The sequence below is a fragment of the Triticum urartu genome, chromosome 6, assembly GCF_003073215.2.
Source record: "Triticum urartu cultivar G1812 chromosome 6, Tu2.1, whole genome shotgun sequence".
Lineage (NCBI taxonomy): Eukaryota > Viridiplantae > Streptophyta > Magnoliopsida > Poales > Poaceae > Triticum > Triticum urartu.
Window position 1 is genome coordinate 494,938,843 of NC_053027.1, and position 25,885 is coordinate 494,964,727.

Sequence of the window (25,885 nt, forward strand, 5' to 3'; positions counted from 1 at the left end):
ATATGCAAGCATAACACCTCATCATGTAGCATGCATGGGAAAAGACACCTTAACATGAAACCATGAATAGAAAAATCTACCTCAATATAAAAAATGCATGATAATTTTCATTCTATTATGACATTTTATTTAATAATTATTTTATGAGTATACAATAATAAAATACAATAAATCATCATATATATTTTATTTTGGGTATCATATATTACTCCAAATATTCATGTTTTCATATATTTAACCTTATTGAAATATACGGAGCACTACAAAATGTTCCTGCAAAAGTGTGCGGAGTATCATTTGGTATACAAAATAGGTGATCCCGACTAATATATTTCTCTCAATATGCAATCATAGATGAAAAAAGCCAACCACATCATGCAACCAAACATTGGAAATTGCCTCTATACATATACTAGTTGTATTCGGCAAATATTTTACAAATAAACATTATTCAAATACCAAAGAAGTTTTTACTTTCAGTTCTTATTTTTTTTTAATAATCAAATATTCACATACCATACAACCAATTTTTTTAAAACATACTGCAATCAATTTCCATGGTAATTAGGACAACATCTAATAGCAAATGTACCACAACTAGCAAATGCCTAACATGCTCTCGGAATACTTCTCCCATGTGTTCCACGATGACAATGCCATGTTAAAAGTTCAAATATGCATGATTGCAGTCTATATCTGCGTTGTCAACACAAGCCTACACAAAGAGACGAGCGGTAGACGAGGAGAGAGTACCAGAGAATTGATGCATGCCACGCCCACTCGAGTCCAGGGGCGCCACCGGGATGAACGTCATGAACATCAAGGTTAAGAGGCTGTTTGGATTGCAGCCGTGAGCTGGCTTACCAATACATTGGCGTTGACCAGCTGCCTAGGCCTCCGTTTGGATTGTAACCAATTTTTTGGCTTTGCCCCGATTCTACGCCAACTTCCCATCTACTAGTGTCCTATTTTTACCCACACGCTGGTGAGCCAGCGGCAGCAAATTTGTCCGCCAATAATTTGGCATGACCAACTTTGGCATGGCTAGTATAGGCGCCATCCAAACACATCCTAAGTGCGCGCTTTCGGGCTGACTCTAAAATTAACCATGCACATATCTAGAAGAAGAAAAGAACATAAGCGCAAATAACTTATTAAGGGGTTGTTTGATTTCTACCCATGTCAGCCCTGCCAAATCGTTGGCACTGTTGGCAAGCCCAAAAATTGGCAAAACGATTCCGTGCCCATGATTCTACCAACGAATTGGCGCAAAAGGAGGGAAAGCTGAGACGGGGCTGGCATGCCAATTATTTGGATCCGATCCAAACGCTGCCACTAGGCTAGTCAACGACCAATTTTTTGGTCGGGCAAGCCACGGCAAGACGTTCTATGTAGTACTCTCTCGGACCCTTAATTTCAACGCCGAGTCATCTTAGTCCATTCCATCTACAAAGAAAACAACAACGAGCTGTCTTCATTTAAATATGTCTTTTCTTCTTCTTCTTAGAGCTAATGTCACTCGGGCACGTAGACTGTAATTGAGTTATTAACATCTGAAAGGGCGACTGCTCTATGTACTTTCGCAGGTGTTAGTTAGTGTCTGGGACCCTTAATTCCAACGCCGAGTCATCTTTGTCTTCTTCAAGATAAACAACAATGAGTTGTCTTTCTCTTAAGATATTTTTCTTTCCTACAAAGCGATGAATGCCAATGCCATGTGGGATGATTAGTCCGTTTGGTGCATATGAGACCACTAAGCTTTTGGAAAGCACCGAAGAATTCAGCTTGCTAAATGGTAAGTACGTTGCTTTCAGTCGTGCTTTCATCCAGCTAACTACGTGATCATTAGCACAGCTTCTATCATTGTATCTAAAGACATTGATTTCGATAGTAACATAGCAACAGAGTACAATTCTTTTTCTTTAGCATAAGAGAGTGCCATTGAAGAAAATTAGAGCACCATTCGGAAACACCCACCTAGCATTTTTAGACGCTGCCCGCTCCCGCGTCGCCCCCCGCTCGGGCAACTCGGGTGGCTCCCCAACCCTAGCCCCCGCCGGGGTCTAGCCCATCTTCCTCCCCTCCTCCCGCCGCCGTCGGAGGACGCCGCCGGCTTGCGCCCGTAGGCCGACGGTGGTGGCGAGGGCTCTTCCTCCCTCCGTGTCTCAGGGATGACGGGGCCCCAACATGCGTGGAGGTGCGGCCGATCTAGAAGCGACGGCGTTGGCTTCGACGGCGGCGGCGGTCGGCCATGCCTCGGGCCACGGGCGGCTGCTGCGGCGGTTGGCCTGGATCGGGCGGCGGCGCGATGCGGTCTTCGGCGGCTGGCCTGGATCGGGCGGCGGCGCGATGCGGTCTTCGGCAGCATGTCATCTGGCTTTAGATCGGCGGCAGCGTCGAGGGCCTAGTGGACTGCTTGGCGGCACCCATGGCAGATCTGTTCTGGCCGGTGTAGCCAGTGGTGGTGGTCATCTTCTTCGCCGGCGGTGGCCGGCCAGAAGCCTGGTGATCGGATCTCGAGATCCATCATCTAGTCCCGGCTGCAAGTTGGGGAGACATGGTTGGCGGTGAAAACCGAGCCGACGGCAGGCGATGACGGCGTTCTACGCCGTTACCTTGATGAAGGCATCGTCGTGTAACTACTATCGACCCACTCGTGCTGCTCCGGGGAAAACCCTAGGATCTGGTGTTCCAGATCGAACGATGGCAGCACTGCGGTGTCGTTTATCTCTTGGGAGCATCGTTTGTGGAGCATCGCTGGAAGTTAGAGGCAGGAGGTGGAGCGGCTTCCTCTTGCACGGAGCTTCGGTGGAGATGTCAAGTCATGCCTGACCGTCAGGTGCTACGCTTTGCCATGCCTGGTCGGCAGGTGCTACGCACGACAGATCTTCCAAGGTTTCAAGCTGTGTCGGCTGGTGGTACTTGGCAGCATGGCGCTGAGGTGTATCAGTGGCGACTGCGACGTGCTCAGCTGTTTGCGCGTAGGGAGGAGGTGCCGTTGGGCACTGTGGTGGCGTCGATGATAGCTAGACCGAGCAAGGTTGATGCATTAGTACAGTTCTGAAGATGGAGCGGTGGCAGTTGGCGGCGGCGGCCTTTGAGAGCACGCCGGACCAGTGTGTGCCCCAGACCCGGCAAATGGCTAGGTTAGGGTCTCGGGTCTTAGATGTTAGACTTGGCTGCGATGTCTGTTTGGTATTAGGCCCAGACTATCTGCGCCTCTTCATCAACTGGATAGGTGTAGGTATAGCGTCAGTTTGTTGATTAGACGGCGGCTTTAGTCGTATTGTTGTATGATTTTGTAAGGTCTTGTGAGAATAATTAATAAAGTGACTGTATGCATCATCCAGATGCAGAGATCGGGGGTCACCCTCCTTTTAAAAAAAATAAGAAAGTGCCATTCTAATGGTACTTGGAAGGTGACTCCCTTATTAAGTTGGGAACTAGTACGTGTGCATGGTGTATACAAGGCTGACTGACTTTCTTTTAATCAATGTATGGTCTGTATTAGATTAATAGTAGGTTTTAGGAAGCCAAGCATTAACGAGAGCTTTGCAAAGCAACTTGGGCTTCGTGGCACCGAGTATTTTCCACATGCAAACAAGTCTTTGATAGCGAGGGTCTCGGATAGGGGTCGCTTCACATCGGATACAACTAGATAATATGCATGGTCCAAACCCATAGACACAAAAACAATTCTTAAAAATTACAACAATGATATAAGCCCCCAAATACTTGTCCAAGCCGCAACTGAACTTCTTATCATTACGCCAGCATAGATGTTGCCAACGGTGGACAACATCAAGAAAGGCAGTCATTGAAGGACGTAAAAAGACATAGTGATCAACTGTCCTTGAATCACTACAAGTAGATCCCCGTGTATGAAAGAGAGTGGCAATCGAGCCGGGTATAGTAGTGTGGGCATCATCCCGATCTAGGAAGACAACATAGGTATTATCACCAGACAAGGCCGACGACCTTGCTCGCAAAGGCTCAAAAGAAGAGGCAATTAAAGAAGACGAAAACGATGCCTCGGCAAGCCAGCCGACAGACAACACAAATAACCATCGACCAAGGGCGTGCTTGTGCGTTCAATTTGGAGCAAGGGCTCATGCCAATTGGACGTCATTGGAGGATTATCGCTTGGTCGATGGGTGGAGTTGTAGAGTTACCACCCATGGCTGGTGGTGAGATGTGCACTCCATCATCATGTTGGTCCTGTGAAACATAGAAATGTTATTGTGCTCAACCCTGCCGCACCCTCTGTGATGATGTTCTTGCGCCTGGTTGCACTAGGAAGATGATGCTTGCCGGAGTGCGGGACTCCTTCAATAGGAGCTCGAATCCTTGAATAGGAGGATGATTACCTAGTTTTTTTTTTTGAGAAAAGAGGGGGCTCCTCCTTCGATTTCATTTAATCGCAGCCAGGGTACATCTTTGTCACAAATTACCAGACGATCTACAAATGATCACCGAGTAATATGTTTATGTTTTCTCTAAGTGGATGGTTACCGTTTTTGCAAGAAAATTTAGTAGGGATTCTTCCCTTCTCGTTTAATATATGATACACATGCTACGCGTATTCTAGACAAAAATTGTAAGCGTCGCCTGAACCGAGTCGCTTTCAGTTGAGAAGGTGTATAGAAAACAGCATGAAGTCAAGCTTACTAAAGTTCCTTCCAGTCGGTCCAACTAGAGCTTGCTACTTAATCACCAATTAAATAAACAATTAATAAATGTACCTAAGGAGCCGTAATTTCGATGCTATCATGGCCATAAGGCGGTACTTTTTGGAAGGTGTCCTTTGGTGGTACTTTTTGGAAGGTGGCCTCGCCTCCCGGGCTCGATGGGTACATGCGTGTGCACAAGGTGACGGCTGCTATGCTCTTAATTTCTCCGGAGCCTCAAGGGAATGCTCACGGAAGCATAGCAGCACGTTCGTCTCCCAATCACTTGTAGCAACAGGCTACAGCCTACAGCCGGCATCGAACTGAAGACGGAATTCGGGCGGCGTTGATTTCCATGTCTATCCGGTCATTGATGCGTACTCCCTCCGATCGAAAAAACTTATTCCAACTTCCAAGTTTACCCTTAAATGAATGTATCTAGCATTAATTTGATGCTAGATATGTCTATTTGAAAAACAAGTCTTTTTAGGCGGAGAGAGTTTGTACGTAATAGCCATGTATGGACATGCATGACCGAGACCGACTCACGATTTGACGACTCGCAAACTTTCCTTGTCATGCCTGAGAAGCTGCCCTGCACCAACCCAGGCAAGACTTTGCGTTGCCCATTGCCTCCGGAAGGCTGGTAATTAACCATGGCTGTAAACTGAAACTAACCCCAAGATTAACGGTGCGATGCGCCGGGTGGCTAGCTAGCCAGCTTCCGGCCACCTTCCTGGAGCCTGCAAGGGACATTCTGTCCCGATGCGGCACTGCAATTCTTTATTTCTGCCGACGACAATAACTTTCAGCGATTTCTCTACGTAGGCCTGGCTAGCTGTAGTACTCATGGCTAGATTGCATTTCTTTAGAACTAGTATATATATGGCTTCAGGCTAGATTGCTTTCGAGTATCCCCATGGCCATTGACGCCCTATGCCTGCGTAGCGCGCAGCTTCCTTCCCAACCTGCAGCTAGCTTGCAGAGTCAGCTCCATTAATCTGCTAGCTCTTCCTGATTTCTCCCATTTCATCTGCTAAATTAAGATGTCGGTGCGAAGGCCCCGGGGCGAAGAGGAAGACGACGAGCAGGGGAGCGGAGGCGACTATCATCAGCAACGGCACGGCCCGAGGCGGATACGGCCGGCCGCGCCGCTCTCCTTCAGATCGTTAGTCCATTCACTTAACTTCTGGCTTTTGGAATGATTTTCAGTTCATGTTTCGATTTCTTTCCTCGTAGCTAGCAACCATGTATCTTTGTTTCTTGCTTCTTCTTGATCGATCCGAGTGCATACATAACGATAAATTGGATTAGCCGTTGGTTCTCCTTATATATTTCCTGAATCGTTAGGTGTAATAACATAATCTTTGGGTCAAGGGATGAAATATCATATGAGTTCATATCTTGAGAATTGTTAAGGTACACCCAATCGACATGGGTCGTTAATTTCGTGTGTTCTACATATTGGCATGATAAACTCATATTACCTTAAAGCAGGTAATAAGTCACATAAGGTTAAGATGGACCTTGCTCTACATGCAAATAAGAAAATAAATATTTGGGACTTTGTTTTAGAAGAAAAACTCTCGGCCTCTGTATCAAAAGATGCACACAAATATTTGGGATGCTAATTAATGATGGTACAAGTGAGACTAATTAGGCTTCCCTTTAGGATGATCTATGTTCGATCTGTGAGACGCAAGTACGACACAAGGGTAAATGTCTTATCCAAGCCAAGAGCTTGCGAAAGCTAAACAGATCCTATACCATATATCTAGCTCTAAAGAAATGTTTTTCTTCTACACCATTTCATTTGGCATGAAATGAGTTTTGGTCTGATATATATGGAAGGTATTAATTTTACAGATTTGCTTTTCTAAAACAATATAACTAACCTATATAAGTAAAGAGCTCGTATGGACAAACTTAGCCTTGTAAGTGGGGAGCGTCACAAAGAGCTTATATATCATGGTTACATTGAATCAAACATCTCATGCCTCAACTCTTCTGAAAGTAATGAAATCATATTTTAGATATAGCTAAATCAAAGCAAATAATACTAACTAGTAAGAATTATAACCCGTCTAAGCCCTGTCTTTAGCTTAGTAACCAATTGTATGCTCTACACATAAGTTCTAAATATCCATATTCGTGGCTTGCACATGTGTGTTTTAGGAGTGTTAATTAACTTCGAAATTACTTGGATTTCTGGACTATCTTTGCAGCATGGTCGGAAGAGCCATGGCAGTGGACACTATCGAGCAAATTGCCATGAGTTTGGAACCGGTTATTCGTAGGGTGGTAAGCTTCAGAATCATATATATATTCATGTGACATAGATTAAATCATCTATTGCTGAGCCTAGTATTGCCACAATTCGAACTAGCTTCATTTATATCTCTTTACAAAGAGTAAAGATAAATGTAACACTAAAGCCGGGCTAAATAAAAACCCATTATCCAATCAGTTTGCACCCTGTTGATCCCTAATATTTATGCGAGCAACTGCTTATGAATTGGCACAAATTCTCATTCCTTTTGTTTCCAAAGTTGTACTACTGATCATCACATGCAAGACATTGAGTGCAATGTTTAAATGTCTATTTGATGTTAATATTTAGGTACGAGAAGAAATTCAAAACATCTTTTCTCAGCACGATCACTTACCACACAGGTATATTATAGTTATTGTCTTTCCATCAGACGCTACTAGCATTCAGTTACATAGCTTATATTCTGCCACTATTGACACGATATGTCTTTTCTTCATACTTTTGCAGTCAACAGTCTACAGCCTGACCGGTTTCCTAAAATAATAATCTGCAACCTGTTCATATATTTCCTGGCCATTTGCACCATCCTATTTTCAAATATTACATGTTAAGAAGCAACACACATTTCAAATATATTCTTTGGCATCATATATACAGTAAAAATACTATTGTTTGACAATGAAATATTTTTTATTTAGCAAATTTAATTGTATGGATGTATCAATTCCATCAATTTGCTTCAACTATATGGGAATGCAATATCAATATGATAAAATCAACCATTATTAATCAGGTCTCTCCCTTTAAACATCCAAGAGGTCGATGTCTCGCCTAGGTTGAAGCTTTCCTTTGCAAAGAAGCTCATGCTACCTATCTTCACCAACAACAAGCTTGTTGATGCCACCAAGAACAAAATTGAAATCTGGCTCATGGATACTAGAACCAACCACCATATCACTCAAACAGAAACTAACGAAGGCTCTTCAACACTGAAGCTGGAGGTACTTGTACTAGATGGCGATTTCAGTTGCGAAGATGGCATGGGGTGGACGGATGATCAGTTTACTGCTGCAACTGTGAAGGCTAGAGAGGGTAGGAGACCACTACTTGTGGGTAGTACACTCAATGTAGCAATGAACAATCAAGGAGTGTCCATGATTAATGATGTGGCTTTCACTGATAATTCAAGTTGGATAAGGAGCCGTAAGTTCCGAATCGGTGTTTGTGTCATGGGAGCGAGCTATTATGGGCCAAGGATTCAGGAGGCAGTGAGCGAAAGCTTCATAGTGAAAGATCATCGAGGCGAATGTAAGTTTGATGCTCTTAGTTAATCAACCTTTAAGATCATTGTTATATGTTGACTGTGAGTTCCATGACTACATGTAGCCTTTTTGTTTCTTCCTACATACCATATACCTTGGCATACATATGTGAAGTAGTAAAACACTACATTAAACCACATTTCCTTCGTTTACTAGTGTACAAGAAGCATTACCCTCCTCTCTTGACTGACAATATATGGAGGCTCAAAAACATCGGAAAAGATGGACCGATTGACAAGAGATTGGAGTCCGAGGGGGTCAAGAACGTTCAAGACCTCCTGAAGCTTCAAACCGTAGATCCCGATAAGCTAAAAAATGTAAGCATGTCATAGTGGAAATTATGTGCATACTTCATTCGCATGGTACTAATTTTGATTATCTATTCCATATATTTTAGCTCGTTGGCATGTCAGATCGGCAATGGAGGACAACACTGAATCACGCAAAAACATGTAAAATGGGACGAAAAAGCTACATATTCAAATTTGAAGGGTGTGATGTTATATTCAGCCCTATAGGTGAGATTTCAGCAGCAAGAATTGGAGGCCAAACATGCTCTTTGCAACATCTACAGCAGCAACAAATGGTACCTCATTCGCACATCAATTTGTGAAAAAATAATCGAACTCGGTAGTTTCTTACTTCTCCTTTATTCTTAATTACAGGTCCAAGTGAAGCAATTGGCCTCCAGGGCATACGAGCAATGGGATAAACTAGAGGAAGTGGTGGCAAATGATACAGAACTTGTTACATATGAAGGCTTGTCATCGTTTCCTCGGGGAAAACCCGGTTCGTCATGTACACTAGCGAGTGATGAAAGCATCATCAGCTCAGGGTCTCAAAGTGTCGAGTATCTTGGCAAGTTGGGATCTAGAACACCAACTTCCAATGCTACAATGGCGTCTAATAGCAGCAACTCCTTAGATTCCGTGGTAGCTATCCCAGCTAGTGATGCTATGTATTGGATCCCAAGCATGGCCGTTGACGACGATCACTTCACTTGGAACAACTCTACTAACCTCGGTTGTTGGGATCAAGTTGATTAATTTTCCTCTATATTTTAGTAGCTAGGGATGCAAGATGAATGCTCATATCTCATGTGTGCAAAGGTGGATAGAGAGTAATAATAAGATAGCTCATGACGAAACTCAATTATGGTTGTGTACATCACCCAGCGCAGAGGCTAGGGGTTTCCCTTCTTACAGAAGAAATTGGCAAAGCTTGGTTATTTAAACAGGGCCTCTGAAGCTGCCATAAAGATGACAACGAAAAGTGGAGGCTTATCAAAAGCAACTAGGGGGAAATTTTGGCACTTATCGATGATATTGAAAACAACGACGACGATGTCGATGGGGGGCCTTTTGGCATTTCTCCATTATGCATCTCTCAAGCACCGCACTCACCTGTGGGCACTTCGTGCCTGAGGTGCCAGCACTCGCGGATTACATAGTGACATGAAATGATCCGGCATGAGCATCGCCGATATAGGAGGGGTTTATCGGCTCCTTGCTTGCAAAGAATGAAGATCCGGTGACACGGATGGTGCATTAACGACCAGAGTCGAAGTGGCATCCATGACGGGGCCCTCTCCCTGGTTGTGCACCAGTCTCTGGTGCTGCCCGGGTGATGCGAGAACAAGAATGGAAGATATCCATGACCCAAAAAAAGGAAGGACAAGAAGAAGGAAAAAGGGTTCGTAGGTGAGTCCACCCACTGGCGAGCTTCTTAGGACATATATGGTTCCCTCTAAGAAGGGTAGCACGCGAATGTGACCTAAGGACGAGCCATATATAAGGCGGACCTAGTGAGCCCTTGAGGGGAGAGAAAGAAAAAAAAACTAGGACATATCTACTTTTCTGGACAACTCCATGCACCTTCACAAGGCAAGGTTGGCTGTAATCGCTAGAACAGATCTCACCGATGATCCTCTAGATCCTCGGCAACCACTGGAATACTAAAGGTAGGAGAAGGATCTTACCTCCTCCCATAAGGGTCTGAACCTGGGTAAACTTTGTGTGTTTCCTCCCTAAGCCCTAATTCGGTCGTCGTCTGCCCATATCAATAAATAGTCATCCATCAACGAAAATGTCGCACAAAAACAGTATAGTTGGTGCACAAGGTAGGGGATGGTGCACGCAGATCAGGCCAAGTATATCATGGTGGCTTGTTTGGCCTCAGAACCCCATGAGCACACGACTAGCCAAGGCCCAACCCTCGGTCGTCTTTAGTACCACTACAGAGATGCAGGGAATCGACCAACGGGCAGGTATTCCATTTCGGACGCCTATATTTCCGTGTGGATGCCTGAAGCAAACTGTGTGGCTACAAAGACCACTTGGCCTCGGAAAGTGCCGGGAACCCTACCCCGCAGCCCCTGATGAAGGGGCCATGAAACGGTGAAAATACGCCTCTAAGGGCCCGGGATGAACGACTGGACGCATAGTGGAATACTGACCTTCCTCTATCCAGGAGATGGATCCTTCATGGTGTTGGGAAACATAGTAGAAAACAAAAAATCATCCTACGAACACCGAGGAACAATATGAAGGTGCATTAGAGGATTGGATCATGATCGTTACCAACTCTGAGTTGTAGCGGAAGCAGACAAGCCGGTGTAGATCATACCTGGAGTCCATCGTACCGCTAATGAATGATCCTATGAACCACCTTCGAGGCCCGGTTTTTGGTTTTTGTAATATGATTAAAGTAGACCCGGGGGCCATAGCTTTCACTAGAGGCTTCTCTCTGATAAAGATAGCATACGGTGGGTAGATAAATTACTGTTGGGCAATTGATAGAAAAGCACATAGTTATGGTGTTATTCATGGCAATGATCATGTATATATGCATTACACGTGTGACAAGTAGACTGAACTGATTCTGCATCTACTATTATTACTCCACTTCAAGAGCACTTCTATGCTTGCTTCTCTAGTATTAAGTTCATAACAAACAGAGTAATGCATGGAGTATGATGATGTGATGTGGACGGAATAAAACCAAGCAATATGATTGAACCCCGTCGTTTTACCCTTAATGGCAACAATATAAATACGTGCCTCGATACCCCTTCTGTCACGAGGTGAGGACACCGCAAGATTGAACCTACTACAAACCACCTCTCTCACTGAAGATAAATCAACCTGGTTGGGCAAACCAAACAGATAGATCGGAGAGAAATACAAAGCTATAACAACAATGCATAATAAAGTTCAGCAAAGACTCAATTACTTTCAATGAATAATCTAATCGTAAACACACAATTCATCGGATTCCAACAAACACACTGCAAAAGAAGATTACATCGAATAGATCTTCGATGAGAACATTGTATTGAAGATTGGAGAGAAAGAAGTCATCTAGGTAATAGATATGGACCCGTAGGTCTATGGTAGACTACTGACACATCATTTGTGGTGCAACAAGGATAATGTAGAATCCCTCCGTGACTGATTCCCCTATGGCAGAGTACCGGAAAATGCCTCCAGATGGTATTGCAGAAGAGCAGAAGCTTGCGGCGGCGGAAAAATCATTTCGGATGGCTCTCTGTTGGTTTGGGAATTTATGGGAATTTATGGAGTTCGAATTAGGTCAAACGGAGATGCTTGGGACCGACGAGCTCAGGTGGCGTGATAACCCACAAGTATAGGGGATCACAACAGTTTTCGAGGGTAAAATATACAACCCAAATTTATTGATTCGACACAAGGGGAGCCAAAGAATACTCTCAAGTATTAGCAGCTGAGTTGTCAATTCAATCACACCTGGAAACTTAGTATCTGTAGCAAAGTATTTAGTAGCAAAGTAATATGATAGTAGTGGTAACGGTAACAAAAGGTAACAGTAGTAAAAGTAATGTTTTTGGTATTTTGTAGTGATAATAGCAATAGCAACGGTAAAGTAAAATAAGCGAAGAACAATATATGGAAAGCTCGTAGGCAATGGATCAGTGATGGAGAATTATGTCGGATGCGGTTCATCATGTAACAGTCATAACCTAGGGTGACACGGAACTAGCTCCCGTTCATTGATATAATGTAGGCATGTATTCCGAACATAGTCATACGTGCTTATGAAAAAAAACTTGCATGACATCTTTTGTCCTACCCTCCCGTGGCAGCGGGGTCCTTACGGAAACTAAGGGATATTAAGGCCTCATTTTAATAGAGAACCGGAACAAAGCATTAAGAACACTCATATATTGATGAAAACATAATAGGTTCAGATCTGAAATCATGGCACTCGGGCCCTAGTGACAAGCATTAAGCATAGCAAAGTCATAGCAACATCAATCTCAGAACATAGTGGATACTAAGGATCAAACCCTAACAAAACTAACTCAATTACATGATAGATTCCATCCAACCCATCACCGTCCAGCAAGCCTACGATGGAATTACTCACGCACGGCGGTGAGCATCCTGAAATTGGTGATGGAGGATGGTTGATGATGACGATGGTGACGTATTCCCCTCTCCGGAGCCCCGAACGGACTCCAGATCAGCCCTCCCGAGAGGTTTTAGGGCTTGGCGGCGGCTCCGTATCGTAAAGCGCGATGAATTCTTCTCTCTGATTTTTTTTCTCCTCGAAACACAATATATAGAGTTGGAGTTGGAGTCGGAGAGGCACCAGGGGGCCCACGAGGTAGGGGGCGCGCCCTAGGGGGGCAGGCGCGCCTCCCACCCTCGTGGACAGGTGGTGGGCCCCCTGGCCTTCATCTTTTGCAGGTGTTTTTTATATTTTCCAAAAAGTTGCTCCGTGAAGTTTCAGGTCATTCCGAGAACGTTTGTTTCTACACATAAATAACACCATGGTAATTCTGCTGAAAACAGCGTCAGTCCGGGTTAGTTCCATTGAAATCATGCAAGTTAGAGTCCAAAATAAGGGCAAAAGTGTTTAGAAAAGTAGATACGACGGAGACGTATCATGGCGCCCCCTGGAGGCATGCCGTGTAAGCTCATGGCCCTCCCATAGATCTTCTGGCCTCCTCCCGAACGTTATAGGGTCCCTTGTAGTCCAGGAAAAATCCCCATAGAGTTTCATCTGTTGGGGAACGTAGCAGAATTTAAAATTTTCTACACATCACCAAGATCAATATATGGAGTTATCTAGCAACGAGGGAAAGTGGAGTGCATCTACATACCCTTGTAGATCGCGAGCGGAAGCGTTCAAGAGAACGGGGTTGATGGAGTCGTACTCATCGTGATCCAAATCACCGATGACCGAGCGTCGAACGGACGACACCTCCGCGTTCAACACACGTACGGTTCGAGAAGACGTCTCCTCCTTCTTGATCCAGCAAGGGGAAGGAGAGGTTGATGGAGATCCAGCAGCACGACGGCGTGGTGGTGGAAGCAGCGGTGATCTCGGCAGGGCTTCGCCAAGCTCAGCGAGAGGGAGAGGTGTCACGGGAGGGAGAGGGAGGCGCCAGGGGCTTGGGTGCGCAGCCCTCCCTCCCCCCTCTTTATGTAGGGGTCCAGGGGGGCGCCGGCCCCTCTAGATCCCATCTAGATGGGGGGCGGCGGCCAAGGGGGTAGCTTGCCCCCCAAGCCAAGTGGGACGCCCCCACCCCTAGGGTTTCCAACCCTAGGCGCAGGGGGAGGCCCAAGGGGGGGCGCACCAGCCCATTAGAGGCTGGTTCCCCTCCCACTTCAGCCCATGGGGTCCTCCGGGATAGGTGGCCCCACCCGATGGACCCCCGGGACCCTTCCGGTGGTCTCGGTACAATACCGGTGACCCCCGAAACTTTCCCGGTGGCCAAAACTGGACTTCCTATATACAATTCTTCACCTCCGGACCATTCCGGAACTCCTCGTGACGTCCGGGATCTCATCCGGGACTCCGAACAACTTTCGGGTTACCGCATACTAATATCTCAACAACCCTAGCGTCACCGAACCTTAAGTGTGTAGACCCTACGGGTTCGGGAGACACGCAGACATGACCGAGACGACTCTCCGGTCAATAACCAACAGCGGGGTCTGGATACCCATGTTGGCTCCCACATGCTCCTCGATGATCTCATCGGATGAACCACGATGTCGAGGATTCAATCAATCCCGTATACAATTCCCTTTGTCAATCGGTACGTTACTCGCCCGAGACTCGATCGTCGGTATCCCAATACCTCGTTCAATCTCGTTACCGGCAAGTCACTTTACTCGTACCGTAATGCATGATCCCGTGATCAACCACTTGGTCACATTGAGCTCATTATGATGATGCATTACCGAGTGGGCCCAGAGATACCTCTCCGTCATACGGAGTGACAAATCCTAGTCTCGATTCGTGCCAACCCAACAGACACTTTCGGAGACACCTGTAATGTACCTTTATAGTCACCCGGTTACGTTGTGACGTTTGGCACACCCAAGGCACTCCTACGGTATCCAGGAGTTGCACAATCTCATGGTCTAAGGAAATGATACTTGACATTCAGAAAAGCTACAGCAAACGAACTACACGATCTTTGTGCTATGCTTAGGTTTGGGTCTTGTCCATCACATCATTCTCCTAATGATGTGATCCCGTTATCAATGACATCCCCATGTCCATAGCTAGGAAACCATGACTATCTGTTGATCAACAAGCTAGTCAACTAGAGGCTCACTAGGGACACATTATGGTCTATGTATTCACACATGTATTACGATTTCCGGATAATACAATTATAGCATGAATAATAGACAATTATCATGAACAAGGAAATATAATAATCATTTTATTATTGCCTCTAGGGCATATTTCCAACATCATCGTGTTTGGACTTTGTTTGGTACTGATTTTCTAAAAAGCCAAAAACAAGAAAAAAAATAATTAGCACTAGGCACTGAGTTAATATGTTAGTCCCCAAAAATAAGATAAAATTGCATATAAAGTATCTAAGATTGGTAATATAATAGGATGAAACAATCAAAGTATCAACCCACTATGGGCAGCTTGACTAAACTACATGGGGGAGTGGGACAAGCCATCATGGCATACCCATCTTGCGCTCAATGACCCTAGGTCCATACATCATCTCGAAAATCATGTCCAAACGACAAGTTCTCAGCGGCTCGTGGCGGTGAGGAATGGGACCTTAGGACCTGAAGGCCACAGACCAAGGGTAATCAAAGACTCCTCATGGCACCCGCAGGGTTCGGGTGCGGGTAATGCTTGCCCAAACCCTTACCCGTCCCATTTTTTTCTGCCCAAACCCGTACCCGTACCCGCACCCCGGGTATCATATCTTTCCCATACACGTACCCGATTCCAGAAAATAGCTCGGTTATTTCATAGAACAATTTAAGTCTCCCTACAACTTCTTTAGCAAAAGCCCAATCTTCAGCACTAGGAAGCCACTCATATTGCTTATCCTTTTCTTTTGCACGTTCAAACACAAGTCTATAAGGTAAAGCAATATCAAGCATTATGAAAGTAGAGTTCCACCTAGTCTTGCAATCAAGTTTCAACCCCCTTGTTATTTTAACTTTCTTATACTTAGCCATTTCCTCAAACTGTTCCACCCTTTTTGGTGAGGCAGTCCAATATGCCACACTTTCACGGATGTTTTCTATAGCTGATTTCATGACATCTAAGCCATCCTTCACTATCAAATTCAGAATATGTGCAGAACAACGCATGTGAAGTAGAGTACCTTCACAAAGAAGCTTATTTTTTCCTATCTTGCCCACAATCTCCTCAACTACCTTGTCGTTGACGTTGCAATTATCAACTGTCACGGTCAAGAGCTTCTCATCAAGATTCCATTCCACCAACGACTCATGAAGCATCCCAGCTATAGCAGCCGCATTATGTGGTGCAGGAACATAAATAAACCTACAATATGCACACATACACAGCAGTTTGAGAGTTGGCAAAAGCTGAAAATAGGCACGGCGCAATATTTAATGCTTTCACTACAATATACCTCATGAGAATGTTCCTTAGCCTCCACGACTCATCAATGAAATGGGCTGTGATAGCCATATATCCCTTCTTTTGGCTGTTAGAGGTCCACATATCAGTGGTGACAGCAACCCTTGATTGGATCATACTCATGTACTCGATGGCCTTCTTCCTTTCCATTTTGTATCTTCCCACAATATCATATCTACAAATCAAAAGAAAATAGACAGATTCATGTTATTTAGTAATGGAAAAGAAGAAACATGAAGAAGTAAAAAGAAGGAAATAAATACATAGCATATTTACCGGATAGTATTTCTTGTATGAAGCTTGAATAACGGCTGAAGGGCAGCAACAAATCTCCTAAAACCAACATGGTCTACCATAGACAAGGGGTAATCATGCAACACCAACATGTTGCCAAGCTCAACTCTAGCATAATCTTGATCAAAAGTATAGCTCTCCATGCTCACTTTCCCATCCTCTTCGGCACTCACCTTCAATGAGGATTGACTCAAAGTTTTACCTCCCTTGGTCTTCAACTTCTTAAGAGTGCAAATATTAAGATGCAAACGAAGATGCTTAGTTCCATTCCTCGATCCCGCGGTAAGTACCTTGGGACACCAATTACACTTGGCCTTCCATTCACTATTGATCCTCATCTTCTTCATTTCCAACCCAACCTTAGATGTGAGCTTGCGCTTAGAAGGTAGCACCTCCACCTCTTCCACATCATCCTCTTCTTCATCATCTGAAACAATAACATGATCTCCATCTTCATCCATTGGTGTTGTTGTGTGACTCGTGTCATGCATGGACACATCTACTTGGACAGTGTTTGTATCACTTCACAACAAGTATGATACACATTAGTTAATTTAAAAAATCAAAAGTGTATAACAGCAAGCATTCACTACATGGCAGATCATTAACAACTTTCTTATTTCTTCTTGTTTGTATTCACTAGATGGCATGCATTAACAACAAGCATTCATTAATATTCTTTCTTCTTGTATTCACTTGGAGGCAGATCATTAACAACTTCCTTCTTTCTTCTTGTTTCTATTCACTAGATGGCAAGCATTAACAGCAAGCATTCAAAAATATTCCTTTCTTTTCCAATTCATTAACACATCAATTAATGTAATGAGCACATTCAACAACAGATCAATTAACTATTCAACATACTCAAGCATGCATTAACAGATCGGCTAAATCTAATGAACACATTCAATCATTCAACAACAGATCTAATCATCACATTAAAAAAAGGTGAAACTCTTCACCGATTTGGATGCTTTGCTGCCCTTCTCGCCACCATCGCAGGTGTAGCACCACCACGGCCACGACCACGGCCACGCCCCACCTTGCAACCGGGAGCAGTGGAGCTGCGCCCAGAAACCTGCCCCGTTGATGGTGGCTGAAGATGCACAGGCTTGGAGGTAGGAAAAGGCGTCGGCGCACGAGACCCACTGCCGGTACCTTCTTCAAATCCATCCCCGTCCACCGGAGTTGCATTCGCGCTGGAGTGAAGCCCCTCCTCGGCGTCCTCCTGGTCGGGCGCCATGGCGGCAGGAGGTGCCAGGACGTGGAGGGAGATGGCGGCAGGAGGTTCTGCAGGTCTCGCGTGGAGGTCACGTCGAGGAGAGGAGGTAGAGGGAGGAGAGGAGGAGAGGAGGGAGGTGGCCGGTCCCGTCGCTGCAGGCAGCGGCGGCGGTGACCTGTGGCTTCTCCCCTCTAGGGTTTGTGGCGAGAGATAGAGGTGGGGTTTCTGGAGTGACGGCGCGGGGGTGGGTTGGGGTCTCGGAGAGGGATTTGGGTGGGATCGATGGGGAGTGGGCTGCTGGGCCTGGGCGCTGGGCCGTTGGCTGCCGCCTCGACTGGGTTCAGTTAGGGTTTTGATGTTTTTAGTGACTGACATTAAGGGCCTACCTGGCATAATGAATAAGTATACGGGTACGCGGGTATGCGGGTATGGGTATTGTCGTCCCATACCCGTACCCGGCTTACCCGATGGGTATAGTTTTTTTCCCATTTATAAACCCAAGGGTAATTTTCTTTCCCAAACCCTTACCCTAATAGGGTTTTTACCCGCCGGGTTCGCGGGTAGCGGGTACCCATTGCCATCTGGATCAAAGACTGACCACCATGACCCTAAGTCGGCCGAACACACACTAGCGAAGGGCGAGCACGATGCACCATTATGGTGGCAAACTGACCCCCCCCCCCCAAGAAAGGGAGGGGCCTCGGGCATCCTAGATCGAGACTCAGTTCCCAAGTGAGATGCGAGTGTGCTCCCAATTGGGCTCTAGATGGGAGTCGGGGCAACCCCCGATCTCCCCGGAATTAATGATATGAGGAAAAGGCCATGAGTCCGCCACTGCCTAGATTCTCAGGGCAGAGCTCCGAAGGGTTGAAAGTGTATGTGACCCGAGGACCAGCCATATATAAGGTGGAACCAGGGATCCCCTGAGGGCAGAGAGAGAAAAACCTAAGACAGATCCCTGCCGCCAGGCAAGGTGGGTTGTAATTGCTAGGGCAGAACTCGTCGGTGATCCTCTAGATCCCCAATGACCACCTCAATACTACATGCATGAGTATGGTCTTACCTCCTCCCCCGAGGGCACGAACCTAGGTAAACCATCCGTGTGCTCTCTCTAACCAATCGATCGGCCGCCGTTCGCCCCTACCAAACAAATAGTCGTCCACCGACGACACTATCGCATGAAAACTACGACATCGGGGCTTCCTAGACAGTGCCACCTGGACCACGATTTTGCTATAGGTGGAGAGGGTCTCTGGTGGTAGCAGCAACACGACATACCTTCCCTCCACCAACTACTCTATAATGGCTATAATAATGGTGAGTCGACATGTGAGCAGTTTGATTTTCAAACTGCCTAGACCAATTTTGTACATAGATGGGACTATCGTGCTCGACCCATCATCAGGGTCCAAGGGCAACGACCCATCATGGGGCCAGATTGCAGGTGGCGTCTACCGGGGCTAGTTTACGATGGTTTCTAGGTTATAACTAGAGACATACAACCCAACAGGTGCCAGTTGTATCCCTTGACCCGTGTCGAAGAACCTAAACAAGGAAGCAATCTCAGGTGTCGATGTCGAGGTAGCGTCGTTGCGACGATCTTGGTGCTAGTGGTTGTTGGTGCGCAGGTCGGCGGTTATGGCGGAGGTGTTTAGCAAGCCATCAATTTTGATGGTGGTTGTATCCAAGGGGTGCAGTGAAGAGACTTTAGTGGTGGTGGCTTTGACGGCAACTTCTCTGAGGGTGGGTATGACGGTGCAGAGGCGTGAACCATGGTCTTGTCAACAATTCTTACGGTTAGAGATTAAAATTCCATTCCATTGAAGAAAATGGGGTGCCATGTACAAAGGAGAGTATTTGGAGAACGCTCCCTTCTTTCTGGTTTAGATGGCTTATCTGAATTTTTTTCGATTTAAAGGGTTTATCTTCATATATTTTTGGCGGTTTGACTTATCTTCATCTTTTATTGAGATTTCAAGGCGCATTAAATCTTTGCATGCAAGAATTAGAAAGAAACTCACAAATGCATGTAATGTTCCTACTCATCTAGTAGTGGCCAAGCATGCATGCACTGCAATTAATTCAAATTAATGTATTAGTTTAATTTGAGTATATTCCTTCACTAGCATCCGACTTGATTGATGAGATTTCATATTTGAACCCTGTAAACAGGAGAGGAGGGAGTAGCATTTTTTACTTACAATAGTGTCTATTGGTATAATCCATGTGCTTAATTAGACACATCTGCTATACAAATAAGTATTCATAGTAGTTCTGCGCCGTGTACCTAAAAACCTGGTTTAGTTCTCGAAGCATCTTCCTAAGCACTTTACATCATATTAATGCTCTAATAAACGTCAACATGGCACCGCCGGGTTCGGGTGCAGGTAATGGTAGCCCAAACCCGTACATGTCTCATTATTTTTTGTCCATATCCATACCCAAACCCGCACCTCGGGTTTCAAATTGTTCCCATACCTGTACCCGGTCGGGTGCAGGTAATACCCGCGGGTAAAAAATACCCATCTCGATGACCTTACCCAATTCACACTTCATCATGTAGTTTTTCAACATTTACACATATATACGCAACATTTTCAGCATGTAGTCTTCAACATTTCAGTACATATATACCACATTTTAGCATTTGAGCACATATAGATGATGATTTGTTGCGCCATGAAATAAAAAGAATGATATTGATTTTCAGAAATGGATAGCAATAAGCACGAAATAGATGGCACTAAACAATGTCCAATTATATACATGGGTGAGTAGCCTGTACATGAACTTTTAAGAAGCATTCACGCCTATTATTATTTTTCAGTTACAAGACAGACACAATTTTCTTTTATTGAAGGTACTTCTGCATCCCCTAATTCAAAATAGTCAACCGAAGGAGACTATGTAATAAGATTAACAAAACCGTTAGTTCACAAAACAAGATTAACACATTTAAACAAGATCATGCACATGCGTCAGGGGAGAGGATTTTGGATCGACGCTAGCGGTTGCGTTAGCCTAGGATACAATGACTAGGTTCCTTTAGTGAACACATGAAGCCCGCTGTTAGAAGAAATTAATATATGGGTATGCGGGTCCGCGGGTATGGATATTGCATTCCCATACCCATACCCAGTTTACCCGATGGGTATAATTTTTTCTCATTTATAAACTCATGGGTATTTATTTGTCCTAAACCCTTACCCTAATAGGGTTTTTACCCGCCGGGTTCGTTGGATTCGGGTACCCATTGTCATGTTGAAATAAATGATTATAATATTAGTTGTTTCTGGTTAAAAAGGAATTGCCCTGGCCTCTGCATCATCACGCGTACAGAACAAATTAAACAAACAATTTAGATTAACTTGTGCTAATAATAAACGATGAGACATGGCAGAATAATTTGGATCAAGAAAAATGTTTTCCGGGCAGGAGGCACGGTCCGAGCCTAGGACACGTATCTGAGGAGTGCGCGTCTCCTCTTGCGGAAACGTGCGATCGCGAAACTGCCCAACCACTCACACTGCGCAAAACCGCGATCCTACATATACGGACGGCGGACGCCGAGACACCTGTGCACACCACGCGAGCCGCGGCAAATACACAGAGAAGAGAGGGGACAGCAGTCAAAGAGCGAGCGAGCGAGGCGGAAGAAATCCCTCGAGATGGACGCAAGACCGCGACGGGCGTCGTCCTCCCCGGCGGCGGCGACGGCGGCGGCGGCCTTGTCCCTGCTGCTCCTGTTCCCCATGTTCCTAGGTAATGAATAAGGCTGGCTCTGCTCTGCTCTGCTGTCCATTTCGTCGCGGCTTGCGCGCTTTGCTGATATCCGTCGTCCTTCCTCTTCTTGATTCCGGCCGGACAGGGGGCCAGGCGTCGGGGTACGGCGACGATTCGGGCGCCGGCGGCATGACGGCGCTGCAGAAGCACGCGGCCTTCTTCGACCGCGACAAGGACGGCGTCGTCACCTTCTCCGAGACGTACGCAGGTGAGCGAATTTTTTCCCCATTCGCTTTCTGCTTTTGTTACCTGCGTTCTGTTTCAGTCTTTCAGAGAGATTTCTCCCAGTGGTTCTCCGGTTGTTGTTTGTTGATTCTGTCTCACGTGCAATTACCCTCCTTGCATACCAGCGTTTCGGGCCCTCGGATTTGGATTTGCTTCGTCCACCTTGAGTGCCACCTTCATCAATGGCGTCCTTGGCCCCCAGACCAGACCGGTAATCCTTCGACAGAGAATTCTTATGTCGGAGTTTTCTTCTGTGTTAAGTTTAAGGATCCTGGTTACTGTTAGCTTGTGGCTGCAACATTCCCTTGCTTCCCTGAGAAGAGAAGGCAACGCTAGATTAGAACGCTTCATTTTGTCTGCGGTTTCGAGCTGATTATTCAGTGCTCTGGTATGTTAGGCTAGCTACCTGAGCCACAAAGTTTTGTTCTGTGGAACATTTAGCACCTTTTACTGTGCTTTCTTCAAGTCTTGATAGAAATTCAATTCTCAGTAGTATTTTCCTGCGAGTGCATAGATACGCGATCCCGGGTCTGACAAGTGATGAGTGTCAAAATCATGAAATGTAGTAGTGCGGTATAATTTAGAGGGATGCCTGGTTTCAGATTTTGACAGCACAAGCGTCAGATGTGGGCATTACTTCTTTTTTTATTAAGTCGTGGGCATGACTAGCTACTAGTGCGGTACTCTGTGATCACTATGATGTTTCAAATCAAAGAAACTGAGCAGGTCTTAGCACACCTTCATTCTTTGTCCAAAGAGCAAGCAAGTTACTATTGTATAAAGGGCTGTGAAATTCGTGCAGGAAAATGACACGGCGCGCATGTCCATCTACATCGAGAACATCCACAAGGGCATCCACGGGAGCGACTCAGGCGCGTATGACTCCCAAGGAAGGTAGTAAAAGCACACGCCAACCACTTCGTCTGCTCCAACTTGCGCATGGTGATTCGCTACTGATGCGTAATTAACCATTGCAGGTTCGTTCCGGACAAGTTCGATGCGGCGTTCGCCAAGCACGGCAAGACGGTGCCGGACGCCCTAACGTCCGCGGAGGTGGACGAGCTGATCGCCGCGAACCGGCAGCCCAGCGACTACGCGGGATGGTACGCGCGGTCTACGGCCTCTCCTGTTATGTTATCCATCCTGCACGTAATTTTCAGACCTCCTGACGCGGCAAGCAAAACAACGTATGCAGGGCGGGCGCGTCGGCGGAGTGGAAGCTGCTGTATAGCATCGGCAAGGACGAGGACGGGCTCCTCCGCAAGGACGCCGCCAGGGGCGTCTACGACGGCAGCCTCTTCGCCAGGGTGGTGCAGGAGCGGAGGGCATCCTCGCTAGAAGAAACCCAGGCATGATCGTGGCACGCCGTCACGGTGTGTGTGTGCTGGAACCTAGGTGGTTATCTATTGGTTGTGAATGGTTGTGAGATGGGTTAAAAAATAGCATTCACATTACCCATACATATAGAAATAGTACATCGGAGTACTAATTAGCTACTAGAAATAAATGCAATACGCCCTAAACTTTATCTATTGTGAAAACGCATGCAAATTTAACTGTGCCTTCTAAACTGTGACGGAGGGAGTAGTACTAGTCCAAATTACTTATCCGGTGTGATTGGCTCGTCGCGTCACGCCGTCACGGTCTGTCGCCACATAGCTACAGACAGTAGTACTACTATATCTGCTGAATGAATGTTAGAAAAATAGGCAGTGTGAACGGGTGTGAACGCTTGTGAACGGAATCGTGGGATGGGACCGATGTTCCTCTTGTTTGTGTCCTGTGGATATATGGTTTCATTATGCGTACACGACTGACTTGCTCCTGCTCCTTAGTTGGGCTGTGATGCCTGAATAAAGCTCCCTAAACTAACCCTCAGAAAAAACTGGTAACTATAATCTGCGAATGTTTTGAAGCAACTTTAGTTGTGGCGAGGATGAGCAAGGCCGACGATTTTCGTTTGCAAGCACGGCAGTTTTCTAATAAAACAGCTGAACTGTAGCAGAATTGTCATGCTCACTAACTAAAATTGCCATCAAAATTGTTCGTAAATGTCATCCCTCCCAGCAACGTTCACTGGCTATTGGGGTAAAAAAAAACATCCTACTCCCATTTGACGCCTCTCTTTGTCTTGCCCGTGATGTTTTGTCCGTGTCCTCCTTGTTGCAATCAACCCCGTTTTATTAATTCGCTGGAATCAACGGGGCCAGCGAGCTAGTATGTCGCTGTCAGCGTTATCTGCCCGTGCATCCTTTGCCTGCTCACAAAGGTTCCGTCGCGCTGTTTATTTGTTCCCCTTGTTTCATTGTCTGTACGCTGAGACTGACTGTTTAGATATTCTGCTCAGCGGTATCTTAATCGTCGTCGGCGCTGGCTCGTCTGACGGTATTAGGTGGAAACTCGCGACTGTCGACGCCGGCGACACGAGCCCCTGGGTGGGTGCTAATCATGCCAGCAGGTGGAGTGGTTGTGGACTCTCCGGTGTCCACCCGATGAGGCGAACCAAAGTAACAGTAGATTAAAATGGTACGAACGAGACCTTTTAAGAGAACTGCAGATTCCATCGCTCTAATACGATAGTACAGTCCGTGCGCATAGGTCTGTCCTCAACTCGTCTTTCATTTTCAAGATGCTTTGCACACGCTCCCTCCATATCGAAATATATCATGTTTTAGTGTTAGAAAATGTCTTATATTTTGACATGGAGTGAGTATTTCGGTATTTCACGCCCCAGTGGCACTAGAAGGGTTAGAACGTCTCTAACCGATCCCCTATGAAGTTTCAAAGGATCAAATTTTTTCTAAACCGCACCTAATCGAACCTGTAAGTGCGCCTCTACGGCGCAAAAGGACAACTTAACTTACCCTTCAGCACCCCCGCCTTGCCGGATTTGCCCCCCCCCCCCCCCCCCCCCCCCCCCCCCCCCCCCCTCCCGGCCTCCGCACGCGAGCTGCGGGAAGACCGGGATGCCCGCGAGCACCTCGATGCGGAGCACACCGACAAGTACATGGTGGAGCTCCGCCGCCTGTACCCGGAGCGCATCAAGGAGGAGCTAGCATCGGCGGTACGAGCTCTATAAGTTGGCAATGGTGACGGTCTTTTCTCCAGCGATGGTGACGGCTCCAGGTGCAGTGAAGTGGATTTTTGCACTCACCCGCCCGCTTTCTAACTTAAGAAATATTTTCGTTTGCAGAAACCCCCCTAATTCTCTGATCCATCATCCCCAACCCAAAGCTCCAAGTTGTGCGTCGTGCGACTCCTGACCGAAATCCTTCCTTGCCAGATCTCTCGCATCGGCCCCCAAATCGAATCTCAATCCGAAGGCCAAGTACCACGGCAACGCATGGATGATTCCCTTGAACTTCTCTAGCGGCGGCAATCAAGTAGCGACAACAATGGCTCGACGGTCCTTAGACCCGGCCGGCCGGCCGGCCGTCTCGACGGCGAAGCCATGACAACCGACGACCTTCTACGGCGGTGATGATGCGGAACGATGAGGCGCCAACGCCGCCTTGGATGGCCTCCTCCGCGGGCGATGATTCCTATTACATAGGAAGCTGCAGCCTCTCGTCCATAGGAAGTTGTAGCTGTAACCTGTAGCCTGTACAAAATGTACCGGTGCTATGCTCATATGAGTAAACTGTATCAGTATTTGCACCTAAATAAATGACATCGTGTGAGCTGCTTGTATGTGTTTCTAATCTTTTCTAGATTCCTTACCAATACGTGATATGCCTTACCAAGCTTGTTCAGATCAGAGGCTTTCGTTGAGCTTTTCCCTTGCTCAAAACCATGTATGCTGTTGCCACAGAATTCAGTGACTAGTTCAGTTACGAACTGAAGTGCTGAAAAAAAATCAGTGATCTTCTCAGTCATGTGGTCAAACCATATATTGTTCAGCAAAGATTTTGAGTTGCAGAAGAGGGTTGGGATGGCTTTGTCTAGTTTTGATATCTAAGCTATAAGCAGCAAGTCACTATCCAAAATATCCTGGACATTCACAAAGTTCAGTGACTAAGCTCCATATGTGTTGAACAAAATCAGTGACTTATTCAGAAAATCTTCTGAATTACCAGAAGTGGCCTAGAATGGCCGTAATCAGTTTTAAGATAAAAAAGGCTATAAAAACAAGTCCATATCCAAAGTTTCCTGAACATTTACTGTAGTTCTTGATTGATCA

The 25,885-nt window shown here is 46.0% G+C and overlaps 3 protein-coding genes and 1 long non-coding RNA gene across 4 annotated transcripts; 3 read left to right on the forward strand and 1 right to left on the reverse strand.

The window, feature by feature from the left end:
• Nucleotides 1-5,597: 5,597 nt before the first annotated feature.
• LOC125512507 (protein SAR DEFICIENT 1-like) lies at nt 5,598-9,391 on the forward strand. Its single transcript, XM_048677604.1, has 7 exons — nt 5,598-5,835; nt 6,893-6,968; nt 7,288-7,340; nt 7,733-8,247; nt 8,418-8,578; nt 8,659-8,847; nt 8,927-9,391. The coding sequence occupies exons 1-7, from the start codon at nt 5,714-5,716 to the stop codon at nt 9,305-9,307; spliced, it is 1,497 nt and encodes a 498-aa protein (XP_048533561.1). The 5' UTR covers nt 5,598-5,713; the 3' UTR covers nt 9,308-9,391.
• A 6,553-nt stretch (nt 9,392-15,944) lies between these two features.
• On the reverse strand, nt 15,945-17,568 carry LOC125512508 (zinc finger BED domain-containing protein RICESLEEPER 3-like). Its single transcript, XM_048677605.1, has 3 exons — nt 17,438-17,568; nt 16,458-16,997; nt 15,945-16,356 (listed from the first exon to the last, which is right to left on the reverse strand). The coding sequence occupies exons 1-3, from the start codon at nt 17,470-17,472 to the stop codon at nt 16,083-16,085; spliced, it is 849 nt and encodes a 282-aa protein (XP_048533562.1). The 5' UTR covers nt 17,473-17,568; the 3' UTR covers nt 15,945-16,082.
• Nucleotides 17,569-21,263: 3,695 nt separating this feature from the next.
• LOC125514529 (probable peroxygenase 5) lies at nt 21,264-23,261 on the forward strand. The gene is made up of 6 exons (XM_048679867.1): nt 21,264-21,459; nt 21,566-21,688; nt 21,831-21,916; nt 22,508-22,599; nt 22,683-22,808; nt 22,901-23,261. Exons 1-6 carry the CDS (start codon nt 21,366-21,368, stop codon nt 23,058-23,060), a joined length of 681 nt encoding a protein of 226 aa, XP_048535824.1. The 5' UTR covers nt 21,264-21,365; the 3' UTR covers nt 23,061-23,261.
• Nucleotides 23,262-24,625: 1,364 nt separating this feature from the next.
• LOC125512509 lies at nt 24,626-25,457 on the forward strand. The gene is made up of 2 exons (XR_007285402.1): nt 24,626-24,831; nt 24,899-25,457. It is a non-coding gene; the product is annotated as an uncharacterized LOC125512509 (long non-coding RNA).
• Nucleotides 25,458-25,885: the final 428 nt, after the last annotated feature.